Source organism: Lycium ferocissimum, chromosome 6, assembly GCF_029784015.1.
Source record: "Lycium ferocissimum isolate CSIRO_LF1 chromosome 6, AGI_CSIRO_Lferr_CH_V1, whole genome shotgun sequence".
Lineage (NCBI taxonomy): Eukaryota > Viridiplantae > Streptophyta > Magnoliopsida > Solanales > Solanaceae > Lycium > Lycium ferocissimum.
In genome coordinates this window covers 38,624,890-38,641,213 of record NC_081347.1, presented here as the reverse complement: position 1 = coordinate 38,641,213, position 16,324 = coordinate 38,624,890, and the positions used below count along the sequence as shown (strand labels likewise).

At 38.9% G+C, this 16,324-nt stretch overlaps 1 protein-coding gene across 3 annotated transcripts in view; it reads right to left on the bottom strand.

The window, feature by feature from the left end:
- The window catches only part of LOC132059657 (uncharacterized), a 55,622-nt gene that overhangs the window by 24,756 nt on the left and 14,542 nt on the right, over window positions 1-16,324 (bottom strand). For all 3 annotated transcript variants that reach the window (XR_009415693.1, XM_059452342.1, XM_059452343.1), the window contains exons 5-6: window positions 9,195-9,262; window positions 4,247-4,324 (exon numbers count right to left, since the gene is read on the bottom strand). Coding sequence is in view for 2 of the 3 variants with exons in the window: in XM_059452342.1 (XP_059308325.1) it covers window positions 4,247-4,324; window positions 9,195-9,262 (146 nt within the window). In the remaining variant the exon portion in view is untranslated. The remainder of the gene's footprint in view (window positions 1-4,246; window positions 4,325-9,194; window positions 9,263-16,324) is intronic.

The window sequence follows — 16,324 nt, the reverse complement described above, 5'->3', positions numbered from 1 at the left end:
CCAGATGTGTTTCAAGGCCAGTTGGCTATCTGCTGATTGGAATGATTCATCAACTTGTAAGCTGCATTAACTTTGAATAAACCCTTACTGCTGCCTTGCCACCATAATACATCTTCACCTGTCTGTAGTCCACTAAACTGCTCTAGTGTACTAAAGAATTCAACCACTCTTTGCACTTCCCAGTCATTGATATGTCTTCTAAAAGTGATGTTCCATCCTTGAGGTGTCCACATCTCTGCTATAGTCCTTTGCTGGTTTAGAACTATATTGAAGATATCTGGGAAGACCACATCTAATCTGCCAACTTCATGCCAATTGTCCTTCCAAAAGCTAGTTTTACTCCCATCAAACACTTTGATCTTGGAATTATCCCTCAACTCACTCCACAGTGTTCTAATGGATCTCCATAGGCTAACCCCAAATGGTGTAGTGACCTCCTTAGTCATCCATTTGTCTTCCTGTTCATACTTTGCTTTAATAATATTCCCCCAAAGGAGTTGATTCTCGTTGGTGAACTTCCACAACCATTTCATTCTAAGAGCTTCACTCTGAATCTTCAAGTTCTTGATCCCTAACCCTCCAAGATTCTTGCCAAAAGTGATTGCTTTCCACTTAACCAAGTGGTAACCTTTCTTTTCTTTGTTCCCATGCCATAAAAAATTCCTCCTGATGCTATCCAACCTATTGATGACCCCTGTTGGGATGGGGAACAAGGACATCATGTATGTTGGAAGTGCATCAAGTACTGAGTTGATAAGAGTCAATCTGCCACCCATAGACAGATATTGGGTCTTCCACCAGGCCAATTTCTTTTCACACTTCTCAATGACATTGTTCCAAATTTCTACTGACTTAGATTTGGCTCCTAAAGGCATTCCAAGATATATTGTTGGTAAGGTGCCTACTTCACCACCCAGAACAGCAGCTAACAGGTCCATGTTTGCAACTTCATTAATAGGGTAAAGGAAACTTTTCCTCCAGTTGATATGCAAGCCAGATATTCCTTCAAAAAGAACCAGAATCACCCTAAGATATCTCAATTGATCCTCTTCAGCATCACAGAATATGAGAGTATCATCAGCATATTGTAAATGAGTCACCTCTAATCTGTCATTGCCAATTCTAGCTACATCAAAGCCTTTTATCCATCCATTCAGATTGGCTGTTTTAATCATATTATTAAGGCCTTCCATAGCAATCACAAATAGAAAAGGTGATAAAGGGTCACCTTGCCTGAGTCCCCTTTGTGCTTTGAAAAACCCCGCTGGAGAGCCATTTTATAAGGACTGAAAAGCTAGCAGTAGAGATGCAGAATTTAATCCAGTGTATCCATTTTTGACCAAAACCTATCCTTTCTAGCAAGCTAAGAAGGAAACTCCAATTAACATGGTCATAAGCCTTTTCAATATCAAGTTTGCACAAGATACCAGGTTTCTTTTGTTTCAACCTAGAGTCAACTGCTTCATTAGCTACGAGGACAGCATCCATGATCTGTCTACCTTTAATGAAAGCCATTTGTTGAGAATCCACCAATTTTGAGATCACTCCTTTTAATCTCTCTGTCAAAACTTTGGAGAACAATTTGTAGATGCTACCTATCAAGCTGATAGGCCTGAAATCCCTTAGTTCCTTAGCACCTTTCTTCTTAGGAATGAGAGCAATAAATGTTGCATTGAAGCTTCTTTCAAAGACTTCTTTGTCATAGAAGTTTTGAAAAGCATTCATGATGTCCTGCTTCACTATGTCCCAACACTTGATGAAGAACCCCATAGTAAAGCCATCCGGCCCAGGTGCTTTATCTATTGCACACAACTTCAAACACCTTAGCACTTCACTCTCATCAAAGCTACCTTGTAGAGAATCCTTATCCTCCTCAGATAAGACTGGGCAATTGTCATAATGGCATGTAGGTCTCCACTGAGTAGTTTCTTTGTACAGTTTCTGATAGTAATCAATAATTTCCTCTTCTATTCTAGCTGGCTCCTCTGTTAATTCTCCTTGGATCATCAGTTGGTGAATATTGTTGAATCTTTTATGTGCATTTGCCACTTTGTGAAAAAACTTTGTGTTCCTGTCACCTTCTTTCAACCATAAGGCCCTAGATTTTTGTCTCCATGAGATTTCCTCATTTTTTATCAACTCCTCGTACTCCATGAACAGTGCTGCCTTCTTTACAGTTTCTTCCTCTGTTAAAACTCTGTCTCCCAGCACCTCATCCAGTTCTGCCATTTGGCTTAACAGATTCTTCCTTTGATGACCCAGATTTCCTGTCTCACTTCTGCTCCAGTCCTTGAGTTTTGATTTGAGAGCTTTTAATTTACAAGCCAGTACATAGTCAGGCATGCCTGAAAACTGAAAGAGCTCCACCATTCTTGGACTCTGTCATTGAAACCAGTTGTTCCTAGCCACCAGTTCTCAAACTTGAAATAGTTTTTGCTCCTGTTCCACGTGCCCCCCTCTAAAGCTAGTGGAATGTGATCAGATGCTAATCTTTGTAGGGGAATCTGTTTTATATTACTAAAACTGTCATCCCACTCCTCAGAAATCAGGAACCGATCAATTTTGGAAGCTCTATCTTGATTATCCCCTTTGAACCATGTGTAGTTACCATCTTCTAATTGTAGATCAATTAAGTTCATGTCTTCAATGAAATCAGAAAATTCCACCATACTCCTTGTTCTTCTCCTACAATTTCTTTTTTCTGAGATGAATCTGGCAACATTAAAGTCTCCACAAACAGCCCAAGGCCCTTCCATCAATCCCCGGACTGCACCAACCTCGTCCCACACTGTCCTTCTTTCGATGTAGTTATTTGGAGCATAGACCCCAGTTATATGACATGAAAAGTTCTGAAGTTGTGCTTCAAACTTGCACGTCAAAGTATAGCTGCCAATTTCCAAAACTTCCCCCTTCCAGCTTCTGCAATCCCACATCATCATGATACCCCCTCTAGTGCCACTAGCCTCCAAGTAAGCAAATTTGATCCATCTTCCTCCCCACACTTGTTTGACAATATCTCTAATGTCCCCCCTAGTTTAGTCTCCTGGAGGCATATGATATCTGCCTTCCAGTCAACTACCAAACTCTGCACAATTCTCCTTTTATCCCTGTCATTCAATCCCCTCACATTCCAAGAAACTATTTTATACTGCATGGATCCAAGTTAAGTATCTTGCTCCCCTTACTCCTTTCCCCCTTGCTCTTGAATTTAACATCAAAAGTAAGTAGACCTAGGCGGTTATGTTGACATTTGATATCTGATGGTATTTTGTATGTTTTATTAGTACTTACGGTTTGTGGAATGTGTGCTTTTGGTTTTATGTTATCTTTTGCAATTGTGTCCAATTCGTAATGTCCACCTAACTTCGACATATTAATGTATGTATTCCCATATACATACACAACTGCCGTAACTGCATTTATTCAACTTAGAGATACGCTAGGGGAGCATACATGGAAAATTCGGCACGAACATTTGACTTTATGTCAAAGATCTAGTCGCTGGTTCAGCTTATCCTACTATAATTATCTTCTCCACATGTAACAAAAGCTATGATGGCACCTAATAGTTAAGCCTGCTGGAGGCAGATGAAGCACATTAGAAGAGGACTATGAGCCCGTTTGGATTGGCTTATAAGTTGCCTATAAGCTGTTTTCAGCTTTTTTGAGTGTTTGACTGGCCAGCTTAAAGCCATTTTGTGCTTAAAATAAGCCCAAAAAATTAATTGGGTTTGTTTGGCTTAACTTATCTAAAGCAGCTTATAAGCTGAAAACAGCTTATAAGCCAAAAAAAATAAGTTGGGCTACACCAACTTTTTTTTTTTTTTGGCTTATAAGCTGTTTCCAGCTTATAAGCTGCTTTTTTTAAGTCCATCCAAACAGGCTCTATGTGACAAGCAGAACTATAGAACCTTCATCATACAATACAGGAAGACTCTCTGTAAGAGATGATCTAACATCTCTAACAGGCAAAGAACAGAAAGTTAGAGGCAATTGCCTAATGATGGTAGATAAAAGACAAGGCCTTTTTCAACCTTTTACTGTGAGTTTTTTCTTGGGGGGGTCCTTATAACATACAAAATTTACTCAGATCTTCACTATTGGTGTCCACAATTACACAGAATAATATGATGCATAGGATAAGGTTAAGAGCAAACACTGTCAACTTGAAAGCAAAGAACACATCCACAAACATTAGCCAAATCTTCAGAAGATAAGCCTTCTCAGAACAGTAAAATATTCAGACCTTAATTGCATCTTGAAACTTGTTCGATAAATCCAGCCTCAGATTTTGACCCTCCGATGATACCCGTTTGCATTCATCCTGCAAATTACAGAACAGACAATTTCAAGCCATAGAAACTCGCAATCAAGGGCAAAACACAAAAACAACATAAACTGGAGAGTAACAGAATATTATTACTTGATCACCTACATCTAAGCTAAAAAGTGGAAAGTGTCAATTTAGCAACAGCCTAATAAGTGAAGTAGGAGGCATCGCAATGAAACACAGAAACAACTAATAAGCAAGCCCCATGAAAAGGCATGACTTTATCCAAGAATAAATGGCACGAGAAAACAACTGTCACTCTACTTGACACAGAATTTATCCACCAAAATAAGAAATTGAGAAAAATGCCACTCTTTTTGTATAATGTACTCAAGAAATTAAGAAGAGAATTGGGCAGAAAAGAGAATTTTATTACTCAAAGAATTCGATACAACTACAATATCACTGTATGAATGGAATAGCTACACTATAAACTCCAAAGTTAGCCTTAAGCTTCAATGATGGTTCCCTGTAACAAATGAATAGAAAATTAGGAAGGGAAGAAGAAAAGAGAACGAGAGATCGAGAGAGAGAATTTGAGGTGAGAAAATATCCATAACTGACTAACTGCCCTAGCTCCTAATCTGTTGGAGTATTTAGTTGAGCTAGAGTAAATCCTGAGCGTTGATCTCTTCTAATCTTCACTGTCCAGATGTACCGAATTAACTAACTCATGAAACATATGTCGTCTCCTCCGTCGCCCACGTACCCCCCAATTCCGAACCCTTATTTGACCTCAGCTCATTCTACGGACATAACAATCCCTTTCCCTTGAAAATGACCTTGTCCTCAAGGTCGATTCTGACCGCAAGATATACATTGATGCTCTCTCATATGATCTAAGAAGCTCACTATGGATTTGGTAATCAGTAGCAACTGGTCTAAATTCCATCCTCCCGGATCAAAACTCAAAATTGTTTGGTCAACTCCCTTGCCTAAATCATCTCCACCTTCATTCCAACCATATCCAGGTGAAATTGCAGCTAGCACGACAACTGATTCCAAAACAAGGTTGCAATACAAGAGAATATTGCTTGAGATATATTCAGTACCAAGATCAGCCCCACTGCCATCAGGACAGAGCATTAAAACATCAGCACTTAATAGCTTTACACCAATAATAACAAGGGAAACTTCTCTGTTAATGTATGCTAGAGTATCTTCTGAACTTCTCAAGTTCGCGACTGCAGTAGCTGAAAAGTTTTCGTAAGGACTCCTGAGGTCGCAAGATTTCAGGTCCTGTGAAGCATATAAATATACCACAAAAGTCTGCAATACCACTGCGCCAAACCAAATGCTCCAAACATTGAAATTTTTAATTGCAAACTTTCCCTTACTACAAACATCCAAAATAATGATGCTGTTGATGTTAGCTCTACGCAGAACTAAAGCTCATCGCACCAAGAGAGTAGCTACCACCAAGTTATCAAACTCAATACCTGCATAATCCACTAATGCCTCCCAACATATCTTCTGATTCGGCACTTTTTCTAAAATTTTGCAGCGAGCTAATTTGGCATTAACCCGAACAATATGCTTCTGATGTTTTGAAATTGGCAGCTTAATCTTCATAGTAATCATTGCAACTGTAAGTTTAATTTGAGTTGCTGATGACCCGGGGCTTAATAGTTTGGTCCTTAATTCACCACCGATCAATTGTACCTCAAGATTTTCACTAATTTTAGTGTCAAATACACTGCCACGACCTTCAACAAAAAGGATCTCTCTATCATTGTGTTGTATAGCAGGCAAACTCCTATCAGCTCTTCTAACATAGCAATCATAAGGGACACAATCATCAACCTTCACTCCTAGCTTAGCTTGTATTTCCAAAGGCAATAAAACTGTCACACGAGGACTCTTATCGCTGGTAATACTGAAATTCACATGAACCACTTCTATTCCTTGGTCAAACTGAAGACGAAGAAGAAAGAAGAACATGGGCATCTCTGAAAAGAAACAGACTTCATTTGGTATATTTATTATCAGAACCATCAAGAAGGTGTTCAGTAAACAAAAACCTGGTACAATTTCTTGCACGTGTATCGGAAAGCCCTCCCATAATGCAGACTCGATTTCTTTTTCAACATACCAATGAGCAAGAACTTGGAGATATGGGGATCAGCTTAGACATATAGCACACTTATGAAGAAAATTAGAAGGGAAGTACCATGTAACCAATCCAGATTTGCTTATATCACCATAACACTCTATACCAAGGTTGCTTACATATTTTCCTGGTGGACCCCTCTCCATTGGAAGATAACAAACTAGAGTTATGCGTAGTATATGGCGTATATCACAGAAAATATGAATTTCGGAATATCTACCACATGAATTGTTCTGGAGCTTCTTCCTTGACATTTTGTCGAACACCTTTTGCCCATCTGATTGCCTGCTCATGGGGAAGTCAAAAGTTTCCTTTATCTCAATAGTCATCATCTTGGAATCGCCATTCATCGACTTGAATGCCGTATAAGAACTGGTAGCACCACCCATCAAACAAGAAGGCGCTTCAGCCAACTCCGGGAGGGTTTCAAGAGTAATCGGCCCTCGGTTAAAATCTCCTTCAACATGGTTAGATTCTTTGGAATCACCTGAGTGAATTACTCCTTCTACACTATCAGATTGTTCCGCATCACCTGATTGAGTTACTGAAGCTTCTTCAACCTCATTTGACTCGGCATTGTATGTTTCTGAAACTTTTGGTCCTACTGTACTTTCTTCAACTTCTTTAAGAACATGGCTGATTCCAAACTTCTCTAATAATTTGTCCAGTTTGCCAGTTCATTTTATCCAATTTTGCGCCCATCCAAACACTAGCCGACTGAAATTTCATCGCAAAATCCTCATATTCTGTTTCCTCTGCCATGGCTATAAAACTCCCAAAGGTGCCAAGATTAGGCTCTGATACCATTTATAATGTACTCAAGAAATTAAGAAAAGAATTGGGCAGAAAATGGAATTTTATTACTCAAAGAATTCGATAGAACTACAGTATCACTGTATGAATGGAATAGCTACACTATAAACTCCAAAGTTAGCCTTAAGCTTCAATGATGGTGCCCTGTAATAAATGAATAGAAAATTAGGAAGGGAAGAAGAAAAGAGAAGGAGAGATCGAGAGAGAGAATTTGAGGTGAGAAAATATCCATAAATGTCTAACTGCCCTAGCTCCTAATCTGTTGGAGTATTTAGTTGAGCTGGAGTAAATCCTGAGCGTTGATCTATTCTAATCTTCACTGTCTAGATGTACCGAATTAACTAACTCATTAAACATATGTCGTCTCCTCCGTCGCCCACGTACCCTCCAATTCCGAACCATTATTTGACCTCAGCTCGTTCTACGGACATAACATTTTGAAGACTAGAAAAAGGCCACTCTTATGCAAAAAGGAATTTATAATGAGCATTTAAGAATATCAAAATGTAAATGATAACAACCTTGAGAGCTGGAACTCAAACGAGTTACCAACTTTGAAAAAAAATCTAATGTCATCCATTTAAAAGATAATAATCTAAATGACTGTCGGTTAGAAATGTAAGTGCTCTGTCCTGTTCAACAAAAATCGGGGACACTAACTACTTTATGACAAGAAAAGTGACAACCAATTAATGACAACAACCCTGTTGTACTATATTTAGAATCTCAACCTAATTCAGGAAAGCAGTCTGACCTTGGGCTTTATACTTACTAGTATTCACTGTTACAACTTATAACTCAGAAAATCTCTTTGGACTTGGGGTTACCAGAGTGGTTTTTCTGATGAAGTAAGGTGTTTCATTAAAAAAGGCATCAAGTATATGCATAATTACTGGGGCATAATTACAAATCGACCAAAAAAAACAAGAGAATTTTAGGCCCCTATACATTGGCTACCTCGAAAACTAGAGTGCTAATGAAATCCAAAAACTGTTCAGTACTCCCTTCGGTTCAAAATAAGTGTCCACTTACCCTTTAGCACATCCCTTAAGAAATACCAACTCCTAGAAGAAAAAAATAGGTGTTTTGACTAAACTACTCTTAATTAATTAGATTCTTGATTATTTATTGCCTTGAGTAAATAAGGGCAAATCTGAAAAAAGAAAGTCAATTCCTTCTTGATTATGTAAGTGGACACTTATTTTGAACCAAACTAAAAAGGCTAAGTGGACATTTATTTTGAACCGGAGGGAGTATTGGATACTGGGAACTACATTGGCCCAGCAAAAAAGGTTGACTAAGCACTTGGCTTTAAGTGCTTGAATGGAAGTTGAGAAACCATGCAAATACACCAAAAAATTGCAGCAGGAATCATATTCCAGATCTTTCTAATGGTCTTATCAACTATTCGTAGACTCCAAAACATTTGAGCTTCTCTCAAACTTTGTGGCATTACACAGCTTAATTTAAAAATACATAGGAACATGTTCCAGAGATCATATGCTAATGGGCAGTGAAGAAAGAGGTGGTTGACTGTCTCCTGAGTTCTCTTGCAAAAATAGCATCGGTTGATCAACTGTAATCCTTTCCTATTTATCTAGAGTAAGACATGCATTGTTTAGTGTAATCCACCACATAGTTAGTGATTAAGGAGAAAAAAGGTAACAGATACTTCAAGAAGACGGAATACTGTCATGGTATGTTCCAAGGGACTCGTATATGTTATGTAAAAGAGCAAGTTATCGATACTCTTGACAATTACTAAATTACCAGACCTAAGATCCACCATAAATGGTGTATAGACACTTGTTTTTTGAGAAAAAACTGGTACAGACACCTAAGAAGAGATTCCTCTTGTAATAAGGCTGGAAGTGAGGTTTTGGTGCAGCAATTCCTCGCAAGAATATACAGAACCTTTATTCAATATGTAATAGATCTTACCATTAAAACTTTGTTTTGTCGCTGCAACTCACGGCACAATGACTCCAGTTTGTCCCGAACAGCAATAGCTGAATTAAACGAAAGAAAGAAGTGAGTAGTTCTTATGCCAGTTCATAAGCAGGCACCTTGCTAGGATGGCTTTGCCTCCAACAAGTTACATATGCTTCAAAAACATATTCGCTTTAGAACACCAAACAAGTCTTTCAAATATGAAATAAACAATAAAAATGTGAAACCCAAAAAAATGGATATCTATTGAAATTGCAAAATAGAAAAATCTTTTAGCCTACAGACTATATATCTGCATAGTAGCTTCAAGAAGTAATTATCTAGTTATCATTTAATTCTTAAATGGTGCACTCATGAAACTCCTACGTATATAAAAAATTGGGTGTCGTTTACTGAGAACCATCTGTTTTTGTAGGTTCTGTACTTTTGGTATACCACTTGCATACAGGTGTTTTGCCCAACTATCAATTAAAAATTATTACTTTATCAACAAAAATCTAACTCTAAAAATTAGGAATACTTTGGAATACTTGCATCATAATTTAATTTGATTTCCACTCGGCTAAAACTGAATTAATAAAGATTTTAAAAATCTTAATTGGTAAAGCCACGTTTGGTTGAAGGAACGGGAAGAGAACGTATTTGTTTACTGCCACAAGCAGAATTAATCATCCTACCAGTCGTGTTGTTGGTAGAGAAGGAAGAAAGTAAAAGACCTTTACTTCCACCTTCCCAACAAACTCTAAAGCAATATGTTCTTGTAAATGGGCTGCACCTCCTATTTTACTTCCATTCCTCCTTTATTTCCAAATGTAACTTCCTAATGAAACGAAGGAAACACTGTTAACCCCACTTCTAACTCTTCTGCTACCGTCCTTATTCAACCCCACCCATACATAGTTCAAGTCTGAATCTCAACTTTGAGGAGACTTTTCATCAAATACAGGTAATATCATAATGAACTGAACAGTTGAAAAGCAACACCTATTGCTATGGAGCAAAGCTAAATATTAATTTTAGCCCTGCAACTTTGTTCCAGAGGGAACTACATATGCTTCTTTGACAAGTGAATGGTTTATTGACAAAGAGGGAAACATCCTATATACAAGAGTTATACACCAATGGAAACATACATGAGACATTCCTTTCATGAAGTTAGCCAAGTCATATATACACATTGGAGTATCATGTGGGCACCAATAATATACAAAAAGCAACACTACCATCTCTAACTTAAAACTTTTTCTAAAAGTTGTAACTTAAAATACTGATTTTGTTTTAAGAATGAACTTAAATACTGATTTTTCTTCCTTTCAATTCTCCAAGAGCTATGATTTCTTCAAGGGAGTCATCTACTTGCTTGAGGGGTCACATTGCATGTTCTATTTTCTCTACTACAGTGCTTTTGCCTCTTCCGACAGTCAAGAAATGCCTTGACAGTATAATGCCTCGTCCGGAAAAAGAACTAAGCATTAAATTCACCAATTTCTGCCTATCCTACAATGGATCAATAGCTGAGGTACATCTTCCCTTATTCTTTACACAAAAAAAACCCCAACTAATATGAATATCCTCAAATTGTCTGCAATAAGGATTCTCATCTTCTGTATGCAGATGATATTCTTATTTCCTATGGAGCTAATAGATCACAGGTACTCTACCTGAACCTCACACTCCTGATCTTTAAAGCTATCTCTGGACTACACATGAATAGGTGGCAGCATTATATATCGAGTTAACATAGTCCCTAATTTGGAGGACCCAGCAGAGCTAATAGGTTGCGGTGTGGGTACATTCGCTAGTACTTATCTGGGTCTACCACTGGGGGCAAGATTCAAATCATCAGAAATTTGAAATGGAGTGATGGAGAAATTTGAAACGGAGTGGTGGAGAAATTTGAGAAAAGGCTAGCTTCCTCGCAAATGCAATACCTCTCTTTTGGGGGCAAATTATCTGAATAGCATCCCAACATACTTTAGGTCTCCATTTCCTATTCCAGGGAAAGTGTAGAAGAGATTGGATCAAATCAGTAGATCCTTCTAATGGGAAGGAAACAGTGAAACCCACAAGTATTATCTAGTAAAATGGCCAAGAGTAGTTCTACCTAAGGAGCTTGGAGGCTTGGGCATAAAAGATCTAACTTTGCAAAATAAAAGCATGCTAATGAAAAGGCTCTGGAGGCACAACATGGAGAGTCCTGGATGTGGAAAGCTGTGATTACAGCAGAGTATGGGGAGCAGAACTACTGATGCACAAGACAGCAGTTTAGTACATGGTACTGGTCCCTGGAAGCATATCTCAAACCTGTGGGGTGAATTTCAGCTTAACTCATCAATCAAGATGGGGAATGGAGCACACATATCATTTTGGAAAGATGGTTAGGGACAGAGACTCTGGAAGACGAGTACCCAAAACTATATCTTCTAGCTAGCGGTCAAGATTCCACAGTAGGGCAGATATGGCAGAACTCATGGAACCTGCAGACGAAGAGGAACATTCAGGACTGGAATTTGATAATTATTTGTAGCTACAGTCAAGGTTAGCAAGGGTCACAATCAAACCTCAAGAAAGGGACAGAATGGCTTGGGTTACTCTGCAAGATGGGAACTTCACTGTCAAGAAAGAATATGCACATCTCTACTCCAACAAGGATTTGATAGACAATTGGCCATGGAAATAGGATTGTCTTAATTTCCAAAAGAAACTGCTAAGCAGGATCTAAACACACACCAAAATATGAACAAGAACACAGCAGCAGGCCCACATTTTTAAAAAACCCAGAAATACTCGAGGCCTAGTAGTATAACCTAGCAAATGACCATCTGCCTTTCATTTGGTAAAAAAGTTTAAGAACATGGATCAGTAAGGTCCATAATTGTTACACCTCATACTTTTGTACATAGATTTCGTTGTGAGTTAGTCGTCGTAGACTTGGAAGGGCGGGACAGACTTCGAGGTCATATGGGATTAGACATGTCTATCTTGAGTGTTTCTAAGAGTTTTAAGACCATTTTTAGTAGGTATTGGAAGGTTTTGGGATCAAGCGAATCGAAGAAATTAAATTTGTCGAAACTCGGGGAAAATTAGGCAGAATTCTGGACAGGATTTTGGCCCAACTTTCGGGAGGTATATCTCCGAGTATATAAGGAGTTATGGAATGCATAACCTATCTAAATTCAAGTTCAGAGAGTCTTCTTTCCAATGCAACTGACAATTCGCAAATATGATAAGGATGGTGCCATGAACGGCCAGTACAAAAAGTACGGTCCATACATTGTGGGCGTAACATTGAGGCGGTGGAGACTCCAAGTTGTATATATTTCGGTTCCCTTCTCTTTTAATTCATTTTCAACATTTCCCCAGACCTATTACAACTCCAAAAACCCTCTCCCCAAGTTTCCATAACAAATTCAAGTAAAACCCAAGAGAATCAAAGTGATTAAGTGCTTGTAGGCTTGTTTGTGTTGAAGATTGTTCAAACATCTCCTTGTATTGAAGTTGGAGGTTTCCTCTAATCTGAAGTTAAGCTTGTTCTTGTGTGTTTAAGGTAAGATTTCATCCCTCCTACATGTTCTTGAGGTTGTTTGGTCTTTAAAAAACTTGGTGGAGGTTGAATTTGTGAAAGGAGAGCTTAAGTCATGTTAGAACTTGTATTGGTCTCATGGGTCTGTTTTGGACTGGGCTGTTTTGAACTTCATGTTGTTGTGATAATAAGATAGTTTTCTTGAATATGGATAGTAGATGATGTTGTTATTGATACGCCTCTTGAATACGGAGAAAGGAAGTGTATAAGATACTGTATACGAAGCGTATATTGGGCTGCCTTGGTGTATATCCTTGATTGTTGTCGATGTGAGTTTAAAGAGACTTATATGTTGTTGTTGGCTGCTGGTTATGTTGTAGTAATTAAGGAATAGGGGAAATGCTGCCCGTTTGATTTTAGAATTGATTTATCGTTTGATATACGCGATATACTAGCGTTATCTAAGTTCATATATATATTCCCTTGTTATAGGATTGGCGTAAGCGTTACGACAAGTTCATTGTTGGATTGTATTGACGACTTGAGATATGTAATGGCTATCCTTTCTTTTCTTGGCATGATCCCGTACATAGTACGCACTTATAGAATCTTAAAGAAAGGGGAACTATTGTTTAGAGCGGTCTTAGAGGTGTAATGCTTCTTAGGGTGGTATTGTATCTTCCGAGGGCATTCTATCCGCTCCTCACTATTAGTAGAAGAGTTAGAAAGAGACATGTTGATGTATTCATATATTTCAGTCCATACTTGATATACAGCATGATATACATATATTTTTCTTTAGCCTAGCCACTTGGTCAATGAGACATTTTCTCTAGCCTGGCCAGGCTACAAGCATAAAGCAATGGGGATATGGGATGGCATCATAGAGAAGACGGAGAAGAAATTAGCAAAATGGAAAGCTCAGTATCTTTCTTTAGGGGGCAGGCTCACTCTAATAAATTCAGTCCTAGATTCTTCGCCCACTTATGTGATGTCTTTGTTTCCTATCCCTACCAAGGTGATCAAGAGGCTAAACAAACTGAGAAGAGAGTTCTTGTGGCACGGTAACAAAGAAGGAAAAGGCTATAATCTGGTTAAATGGAAGGTAGTCCAAAAAAGCAAGAAACAGGGGGGATGGGCATTAGGAACTTAAGGCTACACAACAATTGTCTTATGATGAAGTGGTTATGGAGGCTTAATGAGGAAGAACATTCACTATGGAGAGAGCTTGTTCAAAGTAAATATGAACAACATAATCATTGGTGTACAGATGAAGTCAACAACACTTATGGTGTGGGAGTTTGGAAAACTATCAAAGCTTTGTGGAACATGCTGAAAGAAGATACATGTCTTAGAGCGGGCAATGGCTCTAAGATACTGTTCTGGAATGATGTTTGGATAAATGGAACTTCACTTAAGGATGCTTTCCCTGATCTGTTCTCCATTTGTTCGAATCCGAATGCTACAATTGGTGATTGCTGGACACCTCAAGGTTGGAACCTGCTTTTCAGGAGACATCTGAATGATTGGGAGGTGGACAGAGTGGCATAACTTTTGAAGGATATTGGTTTGTTCACTGGTACAACCAATATACCTGATGCTATTAGATGGAGACACAACTCTGATGGAGCCTTTTATGTTAAGAGGTTGTACAGGAAAAGAAACATGGTTGCTAGTGAAGGGAGACCAGGTTTAGAAACATGGTTGCTAGTGAAGGGAGACCAGGTTTATGGAAGAATGTTTGGGAAAGTACAGCACCTACAAAGGTGAGATGCTTCACTTGGTTGGTTGTAAGAAGGGCATGCCTAACTCAAGAGGTGCTTCAGAGAAAAGGCCGAACTGTTGTGCCCAGATGTTTTCTATGTATGCAGACAAGAGAAACAAACAGCCATCTCTTTCTTCACTGTAGATTTACAGCACAATTATGGTCAATATTCTTAGGCCTTGCAGAAGTCAAATGGACAATGCCTGTACATACTGCTGATTTACTAACCTGCTGGATCAGAAGAGGGGGAAGCAAGAGTCAGAAAAAATGGTGGAGGGTAATCCCCGCATGCATTTGGTGGACAGTATGGAAAGAAAGAAATGGGAGATGTTTTGAAGATACATCAAATTCTATTCAGAAAGTGAAGGAGAATTGTATTGTATCTTTCTATTTTTGGTGTAAAGAACAATGTATAGAGAATGTAGATGACCTTGTAGATTTACTAGGAGCACTGTAAGTTTATCTTTATCTTTAAAATCTTTTTCTTCACTGTCTGTTTTTGGAGGTCGCCAGCATACCCTTAATGCTGAGGAATACAACAGTACCAGTTTCTCAACCAAAAAAAAAAAAAAAAAAAAAACTAGATATGCCTGGCCTACCGGTCAGTGAGACAGTATTGCCTAGCCTACGGGTCAGTGAGACAGTATTGCCTGGCCGACGGGTCAGTGAGACAGATTTGCCTGGCCGACGGGTCAGTGAGATTTTACAGTTGCCTGGCCACTTGGTCAGTGAGATATATGATATTATTATATTGCATTTCATATGAGACAGATCAGGTGAGATATTCAGGGCATTCTTTGGCCTCCAGATTGTTACATTTTCCATTCAGTTTCAGTTTCAGTTATCTGTTGCCTTACATACTAGGTACTAGGTACATTGTTTCGTACTGACGTCCCTTTTGCCGGGGGCGCTGCATTCATGCCTGCAGGTACAGATAGACAGACTGACCGACCTCCCCAGTAGACAGGACCTGATATCAGCTGATTGGTGAGCTCCCTTTGTTCGGAGTTTCCAGGTCTTTTGGAGTCTTACTTCTGTGATTACAGACATGATGGGTAGGCGGAGGCCCTGTCCCGACCATGATACTGTTATGTTTTCTCTAGAGGCTTGTAGACGAGTCCTGTCTATAGTATGCCAGTGTGATAACTTTGTATATGTCTATTTTGGTAGTGTTGGTTTTGTACGACCATAGCAGCCTCATCGGCTAGCTCAGTTGTGTATATATGTTTGGGTGTGTGTACCCAGTTCAGACGAGATAGCCAGTGTTTATGTATATTCAGATTGTGGCCTTGCCGGCTTGTTCTTTCTGTGTGCAGGTAGGCCCTATCGGCCTAAGTTGAGGGTTACCCCTCCAGAGTTACAGATCCAGAGTGGTTCGCTCGGGCCAAGTGTGGCACCAGGTGCCGGCCACGCCTCTCCAGATTTGGGGCGTGACAATAATATTCCTCAACCAAAGTACCCTTTAAGACCTTCTCATTCCCAATTATCAGTCCCGGCTTTGCTTCTGACCAGGAAAAAAAAAAAAAAGTCAATCCAAAAAGGAGGGCCAACTCCAAAAGACTATTAATAATCCAGGATAACATAACAATGATCAGAAACAGGGCCTGGACGGATATCCTGTACTAGAACAGGAAAACATCAGGTACCAATCCACTTGACAGAGAGAGAACAATCAATGAAAGTTGTTGTTCTCAATAACAGACCATGTAAACTGTGCATTATAACTAAATGCTTAGCGCATTTGATCGTTGATGCTTAAACCCTTCCTTCAATTCTTAAATCATGTAATTAATTTGGATATATTTTTCTCACTTAAAGAAATAATTGAGAAAA